At 40.0% G+C, this 20,516-nt stretch overlaps 1 protein-coding gene across 1 annotated transcript in view; it reads right to left on the bottom strand.

Annotated features, from left to right (window-relative positions):
- Thada (THADA armadillo repeat containing) overlaps positions 1 to 20,516 on the bottom strand; it is a 317,002-nt gene that overhangs the window by 214,205 nt on the left and 82,281 nt on the right. Inside the window, exon 26 of the mRNA XM_057784137.1 lies at positions 20,332 to 20,423. Within this exon, the coding sequence (XP_057640120.1) occupies positions 20,332 to 20,423 (92 nt within the window). The remainder of the gene's footprint in view (positions 1 to 20,331; positions 20,424 to 20,516) is intronic.

Genomic DNA, 20,516 nt, shown 5'->3' with positions numbered 1-20,516 from the left:
CTGGCCAACCCCAGCTATACGATATCCTATCTTAATTTGTCAACAACAGAAAAAGAAAAGAATTGAAGCAAAGACAAGAACTACTCAGACAGCGTGTTATTTGTTCAACAGTTTAAATTGTAAGTACTATCTCTCTCTTTTTACCCCACCACAAAAACAAATAATGCCAAAACAAAACAAAAAGCATCCCCACTGAGTAAACAAAACAAATAAACAAGCAAACAACAACGTGGAATTCATTTCACGCTGGCCCACTGGCACTCCATTGGAAAAAACTGGTTTAGGTACCACATGCAAAATAGCTTCTTTGTTAAGGGTGGGACCCCCATGTCTCAATGCTGGACCTCAACTGGCTTGAACCACAGCAGATCTTAAGAGAAAGCATCAACAAAAGCCACACATAAGCACTAAAATGAGAGTTTCTGAACACCAAGCACCAGCCCTTCACTCCTCACAAACACTACAGAGCAGGACATCACTATTCCATTTTCAGAGAATGCTAAGCTGCGAAAACCAGCTCAGTGTACCCAAAACCATGCAAGGTAAATCTAGTCTCACCTATCTCGACATGTTTCTCTTCTACCTGTGAAAAGAGGCAGATTCTGAACAAGTTATGGGGTACAAGGATCATGGAACCTGAAGCTGGTATGCCACTGTCATGTCAGGGAAGATTTCCCAGAGACGAAAAAGATTGGAGCTGAATCTGTAGGATGGAGAGCTTTGCTTAAGAAAAGAAGGAGCCAAGAGATGGTGGTGTATGCCTTTAATCCCAGCACTTGGGAGGCAGAGGCAGGAGAATTTCTGTGAGTTTGAAGTCATCCTGGATCTATAAAAGCTAATTCCAGGACAAGCACCAAAGCTACAGAGAAACTCTATTTCCGGGGAGGCGGGGAGGGAGGACGGACGACAAAACAAACACCAAAGCTGGGGAATGGACCCTCAAAGGATAATGTAACATATTTAAAAAAACAATGAGAGCTCAGCTTGATTAGAGTCTATGCATTTGTTGGGTGGAAGACGGCAGCGTGGGAGTTTAATAAATATTTGTGGGTTTGAATAATAGGAGATAAGGTAAAAAGGTCAAGTGCAAATTAATAGAGGGTCCTGAAAGCAAAGCTGAAGAAAATACAATTAACCAACAAATAATGTGGGCAAGCGTTCAGCCTCCCTACTAATAAAAGCAATGGAAATTGAAACAACATGGTCATTTCCCCCCACATTCCCTTACACATGCATTAAAAAAAAAAATAATGACAGCCACTATTGGAAAGATTATACATGCTGGTAAATGTGTAAATTGATACGATCTTATTTAAAGGAGGCTTGCCTACCAGTTTCATGAGATGTTTGTATTCTTTAACCCAGTATTTGCTCTTCAGATCATTTATTCCAAAGAAATAATCCCAGAAAACATGGGCAAAGTTAAAAAACTCGCACAAGGGCTGGAGAGATGGCTCACTGGTTAAGAGCACTGACTGCTCTTCCAGAGGACCCGGGTTCAATTCCCAGCACCCACATGGCAGCTCACAACTGTCTGAAGATTCAGTTGCAGGAGATCTGACACTTTCACACCAATGCACATAAAATAAAGTTAAAAAAAAAAAACCTCGCACAAGAATATTCCTCATAATATGAAAAATTTAGATGGTTTATAAATGCTTAGTGAATGATAGGCAGCTGGTTTAAACAAAATGAAAACAGCTTTTTAAAAAAGGCAGAGTGGGGAGCAATTTGAGAAACATAAACCTTAGAGGATTAGCAAAAGAGAGCTAAAAAATGACAATTCCTATAGGAAGAACACAAGGAAAACGACTTTTCAAGATCAAGTTTTTTTAAAACAGCCGACAACTACAATCAATCCAAAGACAAGTAGTATGCAGAGTCTTAGGAATTACACTCAGGTGATGTGAGCAAAAGAAAGGCATGGTACATATTCAAACACTTTACATATATGTACTATGCTGAATTAATATTTTTAAAACTGGGAGAGAAGAAATATTTTATAGTAATAGAACTATTTGCAATGTATGGTTGTGCAAGCCTTAATCCCTGTACTCAGGAGGGGAAATCAAGAGCATCAAGAGTTCGGGTATTTCTTTGGCTACACAGGAAGTTTAAAGCCAGACTAGACTAAAGGAGAACATTTCTCAAAAAATAAAATAAAATAAAATAAAAGCACATCAAGAATTTCCTTCAGCACTGATGAAAAGGTAAAGTATATGATGCTGGTAAAAAACGCTTTAAAGCTAGCAAGATGGCTCAGCTTAAAGGCTCTTTGTCATGTATGCCTGACATTCTGAGTTCCATCCTCAGAATTCACAATGGAAAGTGAGAAACCAACTCCTCTATATGTGCAGGGAACAAAAAATATTGTTAACATCATTTATTTTTCCCCAAGAAAGAATACAGACACTGACGATCACAGACTCTAATTAAAGAGCACACCCAAAGGTCCAGGAATGCACTTCAGATGCAGCGTACTGGCCTTGCATGCACCATGCCCCGGACTGGATCCACAACCATCGCACTCCTCACATCTCCCCTTAAAAAGGGATATGTATCAGGTGCACACTGTCCCTCTAAAAAGTACCAAAATCTCTTAATATTTGGTTGAGCACTAAGTACTTCTTGCACACAGAGATTCCAGCATGTACATCATAGAAAGAATACTTAAGAATCATTAGATGCTTGCCTCTTGGGTTATCCTAAAACAAGATTATAACTTGATTCCTACTTAGCAACCATCTTCTCTCTCTTAAAACTACCTTCATTTCATAGTAACACTTATCTCTTCCTTAGCCACTTTGCCTGGGTTTTATTTGGGTTTGTTTCACTACAAGCACATTTTATGTTGCCCAAGAAGAAGCTGCTTTTCTTAGGTCTAGCACTAAGTTCACCACACAGTCAATGCCTCTTCACACATATTCATTGATGGTATCAGATCATGTGTACAAAGTTACTCCAGATTAAGACAAACAGCTACAGTGACTTTTAAACATTTATAATGAACAACATTGCACACACACACACACACACCTCTGAAAATCATCAAACTTCAATGGGAATAGGGGCAAAAAGGAGTTTTCAGAGAAAGGAACACCACAGAAAAGGCAACAGGTTCCAAAGAATTTAATTTTCTTGAGCAAACCAACCAGCTTGGCAGTATATGTAAGGGCAGTTTTGAAGGCAGCCAGGGAGGAAAACAGGAAATAAAAACAAATATTTAAAAATGGTCAGTTCATCTTTGGAGAGGTGGTGGTTTTCTCACATAACAAGTAGAAACGCTTCTCAAGGATGTTATAAATGGTGGCACTGCAGGCACCCTACAGAAATCAGTTATTTCACTATTGAACCATTATATTTTTATAACAATAAAAAGTAAAACCCAACAGTGATGGTTTATTGTTGAAGGCCGCTTATTTCGTTCCCAGCTGCTCAACCTCAAAATAATCACACAGAAACTATATTATTTAAATCACTGCTTGGCCCATTAGCTCTAGCCTCCTATCTGCTAATTCTTATATCTTAATTTAACCCATCCCCATTAATCTGTGCATCACCACGAGGTCGTGGCCTACCAGCAAAGTTTCAGCACATCTGTCTCCAGCGGAGGCTCCATGGCTTCTCCCTAACTCTGCCTCCTTTCTCCCAGCACTCAGTTGAGCTTTTCCTGCCAACCTAAGTTCTGTCCTATCAACAGGCCAAGGTAGTTTCTTTATTAACCAATAAAAGCGACACACAGACAGAAGGACCTCCCACATCAATGGTTAGTGTTAAATGCCAACTTGACAGGATCTAGAATCACTGAGGATTCAAGCCAAGCCTCAGGGTAGGCCTGTGGGAGATGATCTTAGTTTGGCTTATTGACACGGGAAGACCCACTTAACTGTGGGCAAGGCTTCCCTGGTGGCCTCCTGAACTGTGGAAATGAAGAAGGAAGACTGAGGAACACTACAGCTTCATCTTCTCTGTTTCCTGATTGGGGATACAATGCGACAGCAACATCAGACTCCCGCTGCCCTGATGCTCCTGCCATGATGGACTTGATACCTTGATACCATGAACTGTGAACTAAAATAAACTTTTTCTCCCTGAAGTTGCTTTGGTCAGAGCATTTAATCACAACAACAGGAAAAGACACTAAAACACCAACTTCTGGTAAATAAGGAAAATGGGAAAGCACCATTCAAAAATGAATCACTGACACTTAAGAGAAAGCTTAATCAAAGCATAAAGGAGATAAAGATAATGGCTTACACCAGATTTTTGTCTTAGTAAAAACAGTGTACTTCCTACCTGTACAGACAGTGTTGCTGTATTTCTTTGTGTTATCACTTCACTTCCAAATGTAAGCCTAAGAGATAATGCCAATGCTGCTCCGTACTCACTCCTTATGCTGGAGGACAGGGAAGTAAGTGATAAAGAATAATAGCACTCACATGAGGAAGAGAAGGAGAAAGGAAAGGTTTTGAAGAAAATAAGCTTAAAGATTGAGTAAGTGTTCTGCTAGAGGTGCATTTGTGCAGTGGGGTTAAAGTGAGGAAACCTGAGGCATAGGCATGCAAACTGATCCTAGGAGGGCAAGCAAAGGCCAGAGCACTTAGACCTTCCCACCTGTTCACAGTTAGCATTAGGAATCAGTCCAAGTTGGGTTGCAGTATCCTTTATTTTTCCCCAGATTCAGATCATATTTTACAAGTGTCCGAACCCCCTTCTGTTCTCAGATCCATGAATGAATGGTGAAGGGGAAAACACTGGATCACTGGACACCAATTCCACAGGAATGGTGCCACAGCAGGGGGTCTGAACTCTGATGACAGCGGGAAAGGAACTCAACGGAATAAAGGGCACAAGTGACAACTCTGGCTGTCTAAGTCAGTTCAGAACCTCAGCAGGCAGAAAAATAAATCAGCAAAGATGAAGATGTCACAGAATTGGGCCCATAGAGAGGAAAATTCTAGCCCCCCAAGATTTAGCAGCTAGATCAGACCCATCCAACGAAGCAAATCTGATCCTGTCTTCTGTTAAGTCCAGCTGGTTTGCCCTGACAGCTTCATGCCCTATTTCTATAGAAACAGTTTGTACAGAGCAAAACAGTTCAGCATTTAGAGGAGAGAAAAGAAAAACTTAGCTGACAGAGAAAGGGAGATTATTCAGAACAAATGTCCTAATTGGAGATCAGAGGCCAAAGAAGCCAAATTAAAATACCAAATTCAATTTAAACAAAACAGGGATTTGGGACCCAGAAATAAAAATAAATCAAGTACCAATTCTAATAAACTTAGATTATTTAACTTCACAGTTTTGCCTTTCAATAAAATAATCAACATTGTAACCAAATTCCAAAGTGAATCAGAGTTTGCAATTAGCTTTAACAGATCAGCTACTATCTTTCTTACTTTTCTATTGTTATGCTAAGATGCCATAATCAAGGGAACTTATAGAAGAAACAGTTTATTGGAGACTTACAGAGGGCAAGATCATGACTGTCACTGCACGGAGCATGGCAGCAGGCAGACACAGCAATGGAACACTAGCTGAGAGGTTGCATCCTGACTCACAAGCAAGAGACGGAGCTAACTGAAAGCAATGTGGGCCTTTGAAATGTCAAAGTGAAACATTTCCTCCAACAAGGCCACACCTCCTTATCCTTCCCAAACAGCTGCATCAACTGGGGAGCAAGGATTCAAATATATGAGCCTATGGGGGCCTTTCTCATTCAAATCATCTTAGCTATGATGTCAGGAGACATCACATTTTGCAGAACAGCATGTTCAGTCTTAGAAAAGTGATTGCACGGTAGTCACAATCTCTCTTTTAATGTTCCCCAAAACATTGTTCATCTGAAAAAATGTACACTTTATTTCTGGAAGTTAAATAAGAGATGTACTTTGTCCCTTAAAGATACATATTCTAGAAGTTTAGCCCTCAACGTAAGAGTTCAGACATGACAGAACCAGTAAGAGAAAGTAATTAAGTTGCAGGCAGACTCCACAATCACGAATAGACTACGCTATCTTGAAGGACTGATGGCATCTCAACAGAACAGGTTGTTACACAGCAAGGCCACCCATTTACTTGGCCCTGCTCTATCTAGTTGCTTTCCTTTCTGTTTCTCTGCCGTATTGTAAATATAGCCAGAGGGACATCTCCAGAATGCCAGGACTGTATTATTTTGACCACTTCCAGCCACCAGAATCATGAGCTAACTTTATATATTACCTAGCATTAGGTAGTCGGATATAGCAACACAAAATGGATTAAGACTAAATGACAGTGCTTTTTAAATGCAAGCTGATTATAAAAATGATGTATATAAAACCATACTAACTACAAGAACAGTAGCACCACTTCATATCTCTTTATAATTATATATGGAAAATACAAAGGGAAAATAAATTTTCCTATTAGGCTAAAATGAAATATTGCATATATTATCTTCTAATAATAAAGTCACTATTTATAAAAAACATTTTCAAAGCTTTTGAGATGGCCTACAACAGCAGTTCTCAATCATGGGTCATGACCCCTTTGGGGTTTAATGATCCTTTCACAGGGGATGCCTAAGAACAGAGTAAGTATCAGATATTTATATTATGCTTCATAACAGTAGCATGAAGTTATGAAGTTGCAATGGAAATAATGTTGTGGTTGGGGTCACCATAACATAAAGAACTGCTTTAAAGGGTCACAGCATTAGGAGGGTTGAGGACATTGGCCTAGAAGAATGTACCATTAGACATTCTTAATTGCTTAATGAACATTCATTCCCCTCCTTCATCTTTCCTATGAATAAAACTTAACTTCGGTCAGAAAGTCACCCTTCTCTGAGCAGTTACATGTGTCAAGGAAGGGCCCAAAGCATATCTATTTGCTTCACACTGGTCACTACTCTTCCCTGGCATTGTCTGCTCCCTCTTCTTCCTTACACCCATACAAACCCCCCTAGCCTTATGATAGGGCCTCAGCTTCCTGATTAGCTCATCAAACATGCTACTGGAACTGTCTTCCCCAGCAACAAGTAAGACTGGGAAATGCAAAGGATCTCCTGATAAAATGGCCAGAGACTCTAAACAAAATAGAAAGCTCTTTCTTTCAAAGAAGTATTTTAATTTCTATGGAGGTTTTTAAAGTCTATAACCACGAAATGTTCACAGATTCACTGCTGACCATCAACCATACTTAGGAGACCATGTTAAATTTAACCTCACAATTTGAGATAATTTATGGTACATTTAACTAAAACTAAGTCTTTCTGTGGCTGCCAAGATAATCTGAACTAAGTAGCTCTTTGTTTTACTCCACATTCTACTGTTGTGAAAACATACCATGACCACAGTAACTCAGATTTAAAAAAAAACAAAAAAACAAAAAAAACCATTTAATTAGGGCTAGCTTACAGTTCAGAGGTTTAGTCCATTGTCATCATGGTGGGAAGTATGGTAGCGTGTAGGCAGACACGGTGTTAGAGAAGGAGCTAAAAGGTCTAGGTGGCAGGAAGAGAATGACACTGGGCCTGCCTTGAGCCTCTGAAACCCCAAAGGCCACTCCCCAATGACACACTTCCTCCAAAAAGGCCAAAATGTCCAATGATGGCACTCCCTATGAGCCTATGGAGGCCATTTTTATTCACACAACCATACTTTCATATCTGGTGATGTGCACAGCATCAGAAATATGCCTTTTATTCTCCTTAGTCAGTTTCTTTACAATATCACCAAAATCATGGCTGCTGAAACACCGATAGTAGATGTTCCTTGAAACCCTGAAAGAAACTCAAGGTTAAATAAATGATTTAGAGCAGGACTACATGCAGTATCCCACTCTTGAAGATTCGCAAAACAATTACAGCATAAATGTCCTAAGATGTCCCATCACAAACTTCTATTTAATGCATCATTTTTATCTAGCAAAAAAAAAGACTGAAAAAAATGAAAAAGAAAAAAAAAGAATCAGATATTTTTCTATGTACCTTTTAAACTCTTGGAAAAGCTAATCTTTATTAAAGTATAATGTATACTCCCCACTGGTACAGATACTGATTATTAATTCAGGAGTGGCAAAAAGAAAGAATGCTAAAAGGATCACACTAAGCTGAACGGACTGCAGCTCATGAGCAAACCATCTAAGGAGCCTTGCGCTGTGCTCTCCAGGTCCATCAGCCAGTGACAAGGTATTCATTCATTTCTCAAAGATTCATAAAAAGAAAAAAGATGTTATGTCATGGAATCCTCAGATACAGGAACTTCTGAACAATTCTTAATGCTGTATAAAATGCAAACACACCTAGAACAGGTGGCCAACCAATCCTTCCTTGTTCTAGATATGGATGATGAAAATGTACATCACAACCTTTCTGTTCCTGGCTGTTTTGCCATCAGTCCTCAGGCATGTGCAGTGTTGTTTCTAACCTCCATCCTTATATGTACCATATAATACCACGTAATACCACATGCAATCTCCTCTTTATAGATCCAAACCCTACGCTTTCTTTCAAGTCAAGAACAAAACTGAACTGCTACTTGGGATGACTTCATTTCCTCTGGTCCCTATCCCTGACAACCAATACTAAAGAGTCTGATAATCATATTTATTGAACAAGTTCAAAGTTGGCCTTACCTCTCACTAAGAAGTAAAATCCTGAAAATCTAAGATCATGTCATGAACTACTTTTGTACACACTAGAGTGCCAAGGTGTATAGTAAGGATTCAATGAAAATTTTTTATTATATTTTCAAAGATCAATGTGTTAACAAGTGATTCTAACAAGAAGTGTCCAACAACAATTCCTAAAATTTCTAACTATTTAGAACTAAAGTAAATAGTTCCAAGGACTAAGTTTTGAATGAAAAAGAAATACTATCCTTGTTTGAATGAAACTGTTCCCTCAATCTTTAACCTCTTTGACTCCATCTTCTCACTGGGAAAGCAGTGTATGACATTTCCCTAGGGCAGAGAGTGGAGAGCAAGCACTGCCTGCAAAGCCCCGACAGATGAAGACTTTATCTCGCAGTTCTAGCAGCAGTACTGACGTCTTGGATTATGCAGTCTTGGTATTATGTTATATCAGTCTGGCTCATATAAAATTTAAGCTACAAAAATACCAAAGATAAGAAAAAATATTTACTCATACTTTTCTAGGATGCAGAAAAAGGATGCTGCACTGCCAAAATTCCACAGAACATGCTCGAACAAAGACAACAATGCCTTAGTTATTATGAAGGCAATGGCCTGAAGCAGTACTTAAGAACAAAGATTACTTGGTTCATGCAAGAGTCAATATTTAAGAACACAATGACTAATTCCCTCTTAAGTTCATGAACATATTACTTTTCAAGAATGTTGTTGTTAAGAATTTTATAGTTTTCTTACCTAAAATTCATGAACCCAGTCAACAGAAACTGGAAACATGGAGCTCTTCAGTGGGCCAAAGGGCTAGTATAGACTTAGCTCTGTTGCAGGAAGTATTCAACAACAGAAACACAAGATACTCATTTTTTTCTAACTACAAAATAAAACTGAATGGTCTACAAATGTCTGTGGGAAATGAGTGGACAATGCCTCCAAATCAAAACATGTGGCTGTTAACTTTTAAAACAGTGTTTAAAACCCTATGGCAGGTAAAGCGTCTCCTTGGAAGATTAAAATTCATACTCTATATGAGAGCCATTGAATCCAGTTCTGGTTTATGGTTACTAATAGGGTAAACTGAAAATTTAAAAATGTAGTTAAGCTTAATGTGAGCTAAAAATAATAACTGGATTTGACTTCCAGTGCTACTATGATGTCAAGCAAACCGCTTCACTCTTCTTACTTCAATTGTCACGTCTGAGAAGTGTGAACAGAACTGAGCCCTTCTCAGGGTCTTCTGGGGTAAAACCAAGTGATGATGATGGCTATCATGAGTCTGATTTTAATTAAAGACACGAATAAAGAACATAACCATGAACTCTGAAAAACATTTAGTTAAGTCTAAAAAAAATCACATTATAGGAAAGAATTTTTTTAAATATTTATTTATTATGTATACAATATTCTGCCTGTATGCCTGACGGCCAGAAGAGGGCGCCAGACCTCTTTACAGATGGTTGTGAGCCACCATGTGGTTGCTGGGAATTGAACTCAGGATCTTTGGAAGATCAGGCAATGCTCTTAACCACTGAGCCATCCCTCCAGCCCTAGGAAAGAATTTTTATAAGCCCCCAAATTCCCATCCCATAGCACTAAACTATTATCAAATATAAAAGTTCTATAGGATTAACTGTAGAAACGGCAAATGTCCTAGTAGAAACTCTGACACTTTACTGGGGCAACTCAAACTGAAAACTAAGACTTGGACTTTCCTGGTTCTGAAGCCTGACCCTGAAATCCTTGAAGCCTGCTCTCTCTTTACCTTAGGGGTGTGAAAACAGCAGGGGCTGGAGAGGACAAGTAACCTTCACCACGTTAAGAAGGGTCCAATGCACTCCATCGTCCACACAATGACTCATAACAGTCACCTCAACGTCTACTTTTCCTTGGCTTCTTTTCGCTTTCCCTAAAAATACAGGCTATCATTTCAGAGAGGAGAGGTTTCCAGTCCATACGCAGACAGAGGGGAAGTGTCCTTCCGCTCCTCCAGCCAATAGCCGCTGAGATACCAGCCCATTGGGGCGTGGTCTCTCTCTTTAAAAAAGAGGCCACTTCCCTCCTCGCTCTCTTTTTTTTGCTTCCTGCTCCGTTTCAGGCGACTAGACTCCTTCCTGATTGCACAGAGGGCTGTTGTCTGGGACGGTGATCTGTAAGTTTTTTCCCCTTTAAATAAATACCACCCTATTAATCATAATTCCAAACTGGTGTGGAAATGTTTGTGATTTATGCCTTCATCTGGCACCCGAACGTTTGGTTTTAGGACCCCTCCTTCCCCCTCCTTCCCCAGCTCGGTTGCCTGCCACCAGTTTGGCTTGGCGCGAGCCCTCCCTCCCTCAGCCACGGCCTGTGCCTTGCGGCCTGTGCCTTGTGCATGGAGCCAGCAGTTTAATAAAAATTATTACGCAGTGGCTTTTCTTGCTGCAGTTCTTTATATTTTCCCTTTAGACACCACTTCAAGTCCCCACGCACCCTATTGCCTCCCCACGTGGATTTAAACTCCACAGGCCCGCATAGTCTCTGCCCGCGTGGTTTGCTCTTTTCTGAGTCGTTTTCAAATCTCCTTTGCAAGTGCAGCTCTTAAGCAGCACGAACCAGAGCACGTGGTTACCGGTTGCCGAAAGCTGCAACCCCTCGGGGCGACTCTGTCACGTGGAGGCATACACGGTTTCCAGGTTACTCTTCTCTACCCCTGGATTCTGGGTTTATGGTTCCATGTAAGGAATTGATTTAATTACATTTACTTTGTTGAGCAACTTGCATTTCCCAGTTTTTAACAAATACTAGGCGGACACTGAAACAGGACCCCGTTTTCGTCGTGACTTGGTAACAGCGCCACCTGCTGGATAATAGGTAATATGGCAGTTTTCGTTTCCAACACAAATTTTACTGTTTTGTTTACTAATACAATGGGTTATATCATGCAAGGTTTATATGACTATGGGGATAACTTAATTTACTGGTTACTAGGTTTCAGTAGTCTTTTGAATATTCTATCATTTAGGAAGAATATGGCACTCCTAAGAACCATACAATCTTTACTAGAAACTCATGCAGGTCAGGAGATTCAGGATTCAAAAGAGACAATAATAAAAAGACTTGAAATGATTGAAGAAATTATTGGAGCTGGTGAACAGAGTAAGAAGGCACAAGGACAGGATACAATGCTACCACCAGCTATTAGAACTGGCTTACCCAGGGTTTTAGAGACATACCCTGTAATTTATTCTGACAAAGTGTCAACTTCTAAAGGCTCAAAGGAAGTCAGAGCAGCTAGATGGACGCCAATAGCAATGAATGATCTAAAAGAAATTAAGCAAGCTATTGTTAATTTTGGCTTGCACTTTGCATATGTTAAGGAAATGATAAGGACTTGGGCTTCTAATGCTAGAGCTACCCCCCATGATTTCCATCAGTTAGTGTCTGAAGTTTTAGATAATGGACCTTCCTTGATGTTTGGAATCTATTTCAGAGAAGAATCCAAACACATGGAACAGCAAGGAAGAGCAAAGGTTTCCCAAGATCAAATTCTTGGTGCAGGAGAATATGCTGATCCATAGGTTCAACCTCTTTATGACGATGAAGTACTGTGTCTATGTCACCAAGTAGCTTTAAATGCTTGGAATAGGCTACAAGATCCAGCAAAAAGGGTTGAATCATATACCAAGATTAGGCAGGGACAGAGAGAACCCTTTATTGACTTTTTGCAAAGATTAATTAAGGCTCTGGACATAGGGGTAACAGACCCAGAAGCTAGAAGAATGCTTCTTGAATTTCTAGCTTTTGAGAATGCAAACATAGAATGCAAAAAGATAATTGGGCCTTTAAAGTCTAGATCAGCACCTATGGATGAATGAATTCAGCATATAATGAATGTTGAGACGTTTAGCTATAATGATGAATCTTGGGTAGGAGAAGCGATTTCCAAAGCAATGAGGAGACATCAAACTGCCAGGTGTTTTAATTGCGGTAAATTAGGACATCTGAAAAGGGATTGCAGGCAAAGAATTTCTAGGAATAATATCTCTTCTGGGAATGACAAAAATAGGAGACCTCGGCCTTCAGGTATATGTAGGAGATGCGGTAAAGGCCGGCATTGGTCCAACGAACGCAGGTCAACAACAGGCAGACAGGGCAACCCGATATCATCGGGAAACTCCTTGAGGGGCCTCTCGCAGGCCCCCAAGTCAACAGTGGCCCAGTCATTCCCAGTCACAGTGGAAAACATGCCTCACCAAGAAAATTAAAAGCTCCAATTTCTGTTGTAAAAAGTAATACTGGTCTAAATGATGAATTACGCCTGGAGGATGAGTCAAAAAACCCAGTAGAACAGAGTAAATGTATATTTTGGCAGACTTCTATTAACGATCAAAGACCAAAGCTAAGAGTCTGTATAAATGGCACTTTTATTGAAGGCTTATTAGACACAGGTGTGGATATAAGTATCATTACTCCAGAATCTTGGCATCCGAATTGGCCTCTTCAAGAGGTAGATGTTCAGTTCCTGGGAATTAGAACTCTATCGCATGTAAAACAAATCACAAGATGGGTTGAATGCATAGGGTCCGAAGGGCAAATAGGAAGACTAAGGCCATATATAGCCAATATTGCAATAAATTTATGGGGCCGTGACCTGCTACAGCAATGGAATACCCAGATTAATATTCCTGTAGTTCCAGGAACTCATAATTCTGGGAAGGATATGATGAGGTATTATGGAAAAAGGTCACCAGCCATTCAGGCTGTACAAGAACATACAGCAAATACCAAACCTTTAGAGGTACCAACAGCCCTACCTTTAAAATGGCTAACTGAGAAGCCAATATGGATCAAACAGTGGCCTCTAGCTGAAGATAAATTACAGGCATTGGAACAGCTGGTGCAAGACCAACTAGTTTCTTGCCTTTGAAAATGGTATGTCAGTTATGTTAGGCCTCAGCCAAAGTTGGTTGCTTCAACGCTGCAAACATGACCTTGGGTGATTGCCCAGGTAGCTAGTTGTCTCTGTGATTTGTTGCATGTTTTGGAAGTTGTTTGATTGCACTTCCTAATTACTCAGGTAACATTATTTTCCTTCTCAGATCTTTGATGGGGTTGAAGACTACATAAATGTAGTTACTTTCCTCTCATGACTTGGCCAAGCTATTTATTATATAAGACCTAAGCTAGTTACAATAGGATATTTGTACTTATTGTATATAATTTCATAGCAGGTTTAGAACTCTCTTACTTAAACAAAAGGGGAAGGTGTTGCGGGAGGTCCTTCCGTTCTTCCAGCCAATAGCCGCTGAGATACCAGCCCATTGGGGTGTGGTCTCTCTCTTTAAAAAAGAGGTCACTTCCCTCCTCGCTCTCTTTTTGCTTCCTGCTCCGTTTCCGGCGACTAGACTCCTTCCTGACTGCGCAAAGGGCTGTTGTCTGGGACGGTGATCTCTAAGTTTTTTCCCCTTTAAATAAATAAATACCACCCTATTAATCATAATTCCAAACTGGTGTGGGATTGTTTGTGACTTATGCCTTCAGGGAAGAGTTTCCATAGCTTGAAGGTATCAAAGTTAAAGCCAGACGACAAAACTGTGACTGTCTACCAACGGAGGGCGCGTGTTGGTGAAGGGCAGCTGAAATGCGCCCTGCACTCTAGTTGGGTCACATTCTGGGTGTGTAACAGTAGGTAAATGACTACACTGGAAAAGGTGATATTCTCACCTGATACCAGGCTCTCATTAACACTCAACTGGATACATCGAAAGGGCACCGAGGAATGCCAGCTTTTCTCAGAAAGTCCCTGCCCTTTAACAGAGACTCTCACAGCAAGCACATATCCTATTCTTTAGGGTGTGGAGAACTGGTTTGTTTGCCTGTGCAAGCATGGTGTGGAGTTCAGGGGACAACTCTATACTCAGTCTTTCCTTCTGCCTCCATGGCAAGTTCAAGAGACTGAATGAGCTTTTCCAGCTTATGTGACACCTCCCTCCCATCCCTCACTTCTTTCTTTTAAGACAAGATGCCCTGTGACCAAGGCTGGCTTCTAACTTAAGGATGAACTTGTGCTTCCAACCTTGCTGCCTCTAACTTCCAAGTGTGGGACTTCCCAGAGCGGTAGGAGACTGGACAGGGCGCTGTGCAGGCTGCTCAGGCCCTGCCAACTGAGCTCTGGCTCTGGCTCTGGCCCTGACATGGAAAACTTCTGATTCCTGTCAGAGTGAGAACACAACAGATGCTCATTTAGTGGAGAAAATGGGAATCCTTTTGGTCTACAAGATGGTGATATAATCCTAGCCACAGTCAAAGAAAATTCTGGTTTTCAGTCTGGCCAAAAAGTACTTGCTGCAAGCTACTATACAGTTCAAATCAAATAAGTCATTCTGAATTCTAATAATTACATTTTCAAAAACACAAAGGTCCACACACCCCACAGCTCTCATTTTTAGTTTTGAATATCTAATTCTTTCCTCAACAATGGGGTGGGTAACCACAGAAACTTGTGGAATCTATTTTCCTAGAAAACATGAAAAGCAGGAGAAAAAGCCGTTCTGTCTGGAAACTGCTTCACAGTCTTCCTGTAAGCAGGGCGCAGGGCTGGGGAAGACACTGGCATGTCTACACACCAAGACAGTAAGACAAATAACTAAAATGGTTCTGTCATTTATAGCCTAGAAAGTAAAGTCATTGTAACACCTCCAAACATAGTCACCGGAAATCATTTCACTTGGATCTAATAATGCTTTTACAGACACATTTTCTTCTAAAGTCATACAAAATCTTCCTATACTGTTTCCTTGGATGTGAGCTTCTCTTCACTGAGACAGAACAAAGACTGCACATAGCAACAGAGGAGCAAGCCTTTTCCTTTTTAGATTGATTTTCTCTCACGTACCCCAAGTCTACTCATCCACCATACCTTTTTTTATGACCACAGAATTTCACTATCCTGGAATGAGTGGCTAGGAGTCTTGAAATTTAAATTTATTTTTATGTTATGTGTCTGGGTAAACGCCTGCATGTGTTTGTGCAACATGTACGTGCATTACCTGTGGAGGCCAGAAGAGGGCGCTATTTCCACTGGAGAGTATTCCACTCTATTTTCCATTTACGAATATCTAGACAATTCACTATCTGTATCATGTTGTGCAGGCAATTATAGTATAGTGTTTTCTATTTCACCTGATTCAAAAGTATAGGTCCTTGTCTCCCCAGCGGATTGTGAGCTCCTTGATTATGGGCACGTTACAGACCCTCAACGTTCCTCTCCCTGTTAATACTGAGTTCACAGCACTGAAACAGGAAGTGCAAAAGCTGCCCCTCTCCACTGAGCACATGGATGTCATATGGTCAAAGGAAAGCTCTTCAGACTGCTATATACTGATCGGCCATAGAGCTCGAACCCACCTACTTGAAGGTTAATTCACATAGGGATTAAATTAGGAAAAGACCCAAAAGCCACATATATTTTGCTCCTGCTGGTAGACATGAGGGGTCATCAAGGCAAACCTCTCCCTGCAGATGGGGGTTGTTTTAGAAAGCACAGCCTGCAGACCACAGAACCTCGCAGTCAGGCCACATTATAAGTTTGATAGATGACAAGAAGCACAAAGGGAAAAAGCTTTAGAAAATCTTAATATAGTAATATTATTTAAGAACATAGAATTAGGGGGCTGGAGAGATGCCTCAGTGATTAAGGGGATTGGTTGCTCTTCCAGAGGACCTCGATTTGATTACCAGTGCCCACATGGCAGCTAACCACCATCTGTAAGTTAAAGAGGACCTCACGCCCTCTTCTGGCCTCCACAGGTAATGCACGTACATGTTGCACAGACACATGCAGTTGTTTGCCCAGACACATAACATAAAAATAAATTTAAATTTAAGGACTCCTAGCCACTCATTCCAGGATAGTGAAACTCTGTAGTCATAAAAAATTATGTATATAAACATGAATGCTCCTCACATCTTTATTTGAAATAATCTAAAGCCAAAACCAATAAAAGATATCCTTCAAATACATGCTGAAACACACAAATAAAACTTACTAATTCTTTGGGCAGGCGGTGGTAGTGTACGCCTCTAATCCCAGCACTGAGGGGTGGGGAGGCAGAGGCAGGCAGATCTCTGTGAGTTCGAGGTCTACAAGAGCTAGTTATAGGCAGGCTCCAAAGCTACAAAGAAACCTTGTCTCAAAAAAACAAAAACAAAACCAAATAAACAAACAAAAAACTATTTATTATATACACTTATATATATAATATCTTTAAGCTTATTTTTTAATAAACTTATTAAATTCTTCATAATGTAAACACCTAAAACAAGGCCAATTGGCTCAAAAGAACATTTTGCAGAGGAGACGGGGACCCCCTATCACTTCTTTATATATGAAAGTCCATTTTTTCCCACAATACTATGTGGCAGGTCTATGCACTAAGCATACAGCACTTACCCAAGGCTGCAATTCTAGGAACTTATGGAATGCTGGAGTTCAGTATTTTAGGACCTTGGGGCTACTCCAAGAACCCTCATTTTATAGGGGAGAAACTCAAGACACAGAGAGGCGAGCTAACTTGTTTCAGTCGATTATTGCAGCCATTTGGGATAAAGGCAGGAGAAACCAGTTTTCTTTTTCTTTTTCTTTCTTTTTTTTTTTTTTTTTTTTTGGATTTTTCGAGACAGGGTTTCTCCATAGTTTTTTTGGAGCCTATCCTGGAACTAGCTCTTGTAGACCAGGCTGGCCTCGAACTCACAGAGATCTGCCTGCCTCTGCCTCCCGAGTGCTGGGATTAAAGGCGTGCGCCACCACCGCCCGGCGAAACCAGTTTTCTTATTCCTTTGATTAGCATCAAAATTTTGGTTTATTTATTAAGCAAGTATCGTCTTTGAGTCTCCTACACATAAGACAGTAAGGCACCAGATACACAAAAAAATATCAAGATACTGATCCTGCAGTCTTCTCAAAAATCAACATCTAAAAGCAAAACTGTGGGACAAGAAGGATGACGGGGCAGTAACAAAAGAAAAGAGCACAGGAGTCTCTGTAGGGCTCCCAATATTGTCATAGGAAAGAAGCCCAATAGTGAGCTCTGGGCTGACGATGACCCCATGAGGACATGAGCCTAGGTCTTATTATTCCTGGGATGACAGTGTAGAAACTGAAATGCAGAGTGGCTCAAGGAGTCTATTAAGGTCATCTCTAGGGGCAACAGAATACCTAGAAACCAAGTTGTTTACTCCAAGAGACACAATTTTCACAGCAAAGGTAAAAGGCAGATGTTCTTTTTGGTCTTTTCCTGTCAACTCATTCCTGACCAAGAGCATACATTCACAAGGCCTCCAGGCAGGAAAGTGAAGCTGTGAAAGCAAGTATTACCATCCTGAGAGATGTCATCAGGTAAGGTTAGTTATTTGATGCCAAAAAAAGTCAATGTACAAGTCATCACTTCCAGCATTCTTAAAGGGCCCCATTATTATATATGCAAAAAAGATGGAGAAGGCCCTGCCCTTGGAGACCTAATATTGTCTAAGACAGAGCAAATAAGCATTTCAACAAACAGTGATACAAGTGACTATAGCACAAAAGCAGAACACTCGCTGCAAATCTGAGTCGGGAAAGGCTTTAGAGAGCAAGTCCAATTACAGCTATGCCAGACTTTCCAGTCCAGAGAAAGCAGAAGCCTGTATAAGGACAGCGGAGACAAATCCTCAGGCTATCAAAGTAAAGGCTCTTAACAAAAGTGGTCATCAATTTAAATACATAATCAATTTCCTACTTCCTTCATTTTCCTTTTCAATTGTACTTGAAACCACCCTGAAACTACTCCACTTCCCTCTTTCTAGGAAAGTTGTGATTTTCTAACTTTTCCCATTCAAAGAGAATGAATGTATAGTAGTGTTTCCATCAGTATAGCTTTGGCAAAATGATTAAAATTATGTGTATCGCTACTCTATTCTTCCACCCTCTTTCAATCTAAATGAAATAAATATCATTTTCTACTGCACACAGTAAAATGTATAAGTAATGTCCAAGAATAGCTTCACAACAACTATAAGGGGAATTCAAGCTATTTATTTTTGCTTTTCCAATACAAAGTCTCATATAGCCCAGGTTGGCCTCAAACTAGCTATGTAGCCCAGAGTGACTTTCAGCTCCAGATGCTCCTACCTACATTCCAAGTACTGGGGTTACAGGCTTGTACCCTCAGGCTCAGTTTATATCACTGTTAATCATGGTTTTATTAGCAGACTGAATTAGGTGAAACCTTAGGACACTGTAGAATTATCACAAAACTGAAGAGAAACAGCATCAGTCATTTTATATTACTAAATGGGCAAATTACTTTAAAAAAAATAAAATAAAAAATAAAAAAAACGAAAATTATAATCATCATTACAAACAAGTAATATTTTATTTTTAAAGATGAAACAGTTTTTAAAAACAAAATAAGAACTAGAGAGATGATTTAAGCAATTAAAACCAGTTGCAGTTCAATTGTGAGAACCGGAGTTTATGTGTAACTCCAGCTGCAATGAATCTGATGCCCTCTCTGGTCTCTGTGGGCACTAAACATACATACACTCACACAGATAGATACACATGAATAAATTCAAAAATAAAATATAGTAGTCTAGTATTTTCATCAAATTCTTGGGAAATTCATACATATACCCAGTTACCTTCCTTTTTAATATTTGGTAAATTTACAGGATGATAAATAGCTTTTTTTTTTTCTTTTTGAGACATGGTCCACTTCTGTGGCCCAGGCTAGCCTCAAGTTCATCCTATATTCTTACAATGTTCCTATCTCAGCAACTCGAGCACTGCTATTGCGGTGTCACAGGATCGTGTACATGCTAATTCCTAAGACTTAGTGCCAGCACAAGAAAACATTCTGTAAGGCAATTAGCCTAAAACAAATGTGGAGTATAGCAACCTTTTAGGTGGGAGGGAGAACCTCAAGACAAACCAAACTGGATCCTAAATGAGAGCAACTGAGCACGCAACAACAGTGACATCTAGTGTTAGCAACTGCAAGCCAACCGGACTAGCTTCAAAACCCCTGTGCTCCTACTTGGAGCCTCTCTTCTTCAGAAACATACACAGCTTGTATATCACTTTGAAACTACCCATAATCAAATGGTTTCCTAGGTTCAACAAGGATAACATGTTATGTGAAAATATCTCAGACAGTAAATTCCAAAGAGTCAAAAGCACTGTTTCTTCTAAGTGACTGAGTCTCTACCTGCTTCACATACTAAGTACAATGAAAAGGGACTCAGGGACATGCATTGATCAGAATTCAAAAATGGTTACATTTCTACCTGGACAAGCGAACATAACGTGCTGGACACTAATATACATACATACATACATACATACATACACACACACACACACACACACACACGGGAGTAGGGGGAGAGAGAAAGAGAGAAAGAGAGAGAGAGATTAACTGAGAACATTTCAGAAATATTTGAAGAAGATAAAAATCTCTGCTGTTGCACTGAGGTCAGTCTTTATTTCTGCCCTTTCAACCCTGCTCTATTTCTGCACTTTCCAGACCTGCATACTGAGTAGCTGATCGGCCCTAGGACTTGGTGGCATGCTTTATGTCATTATAGAACTTTTACAATTTTAGGTCACTGACGAATCTGTGGATTTGGCAGTCACTGTAGCCTGCACAGTGCTGTATAAAGCTGAGGTTGGATTGAGCTTACCTGTTTGTTTTGGAAAGTTCATCCTTTCCCCTTTTAACTCCAAAAATTCTTGTGATCAAGGAACTAAAGAGAAGTGTGGATGAATTTCTCACCTAATGTAAAAATAAACATAAAATAATATTTAAGAAATACTCATGGCATGAAATAAACATTAACAATGTTTAAAGTAGATATTAAAAAATCAT

The sequence above is a fragment of the Chionomys nivalis genome, chromosome 1 (assembly GCF_950005125.1).
Source record: "Chionomys nivalis chromosome 1, mChiNiv1.1, whole genome shotgun sequence".
Classification (NCBI taxonomy): Eukaryota; Metazoa; Chordata; class Mammalia; order Rodentia; family Cricetidae; genus Chionomys; species Chionomys nivalis.
The sequence above is the reverse complement of the archived record's forward strand: the minus strand, read 5'-3'. Positions and strand labels throughout refer to the sequence as shown.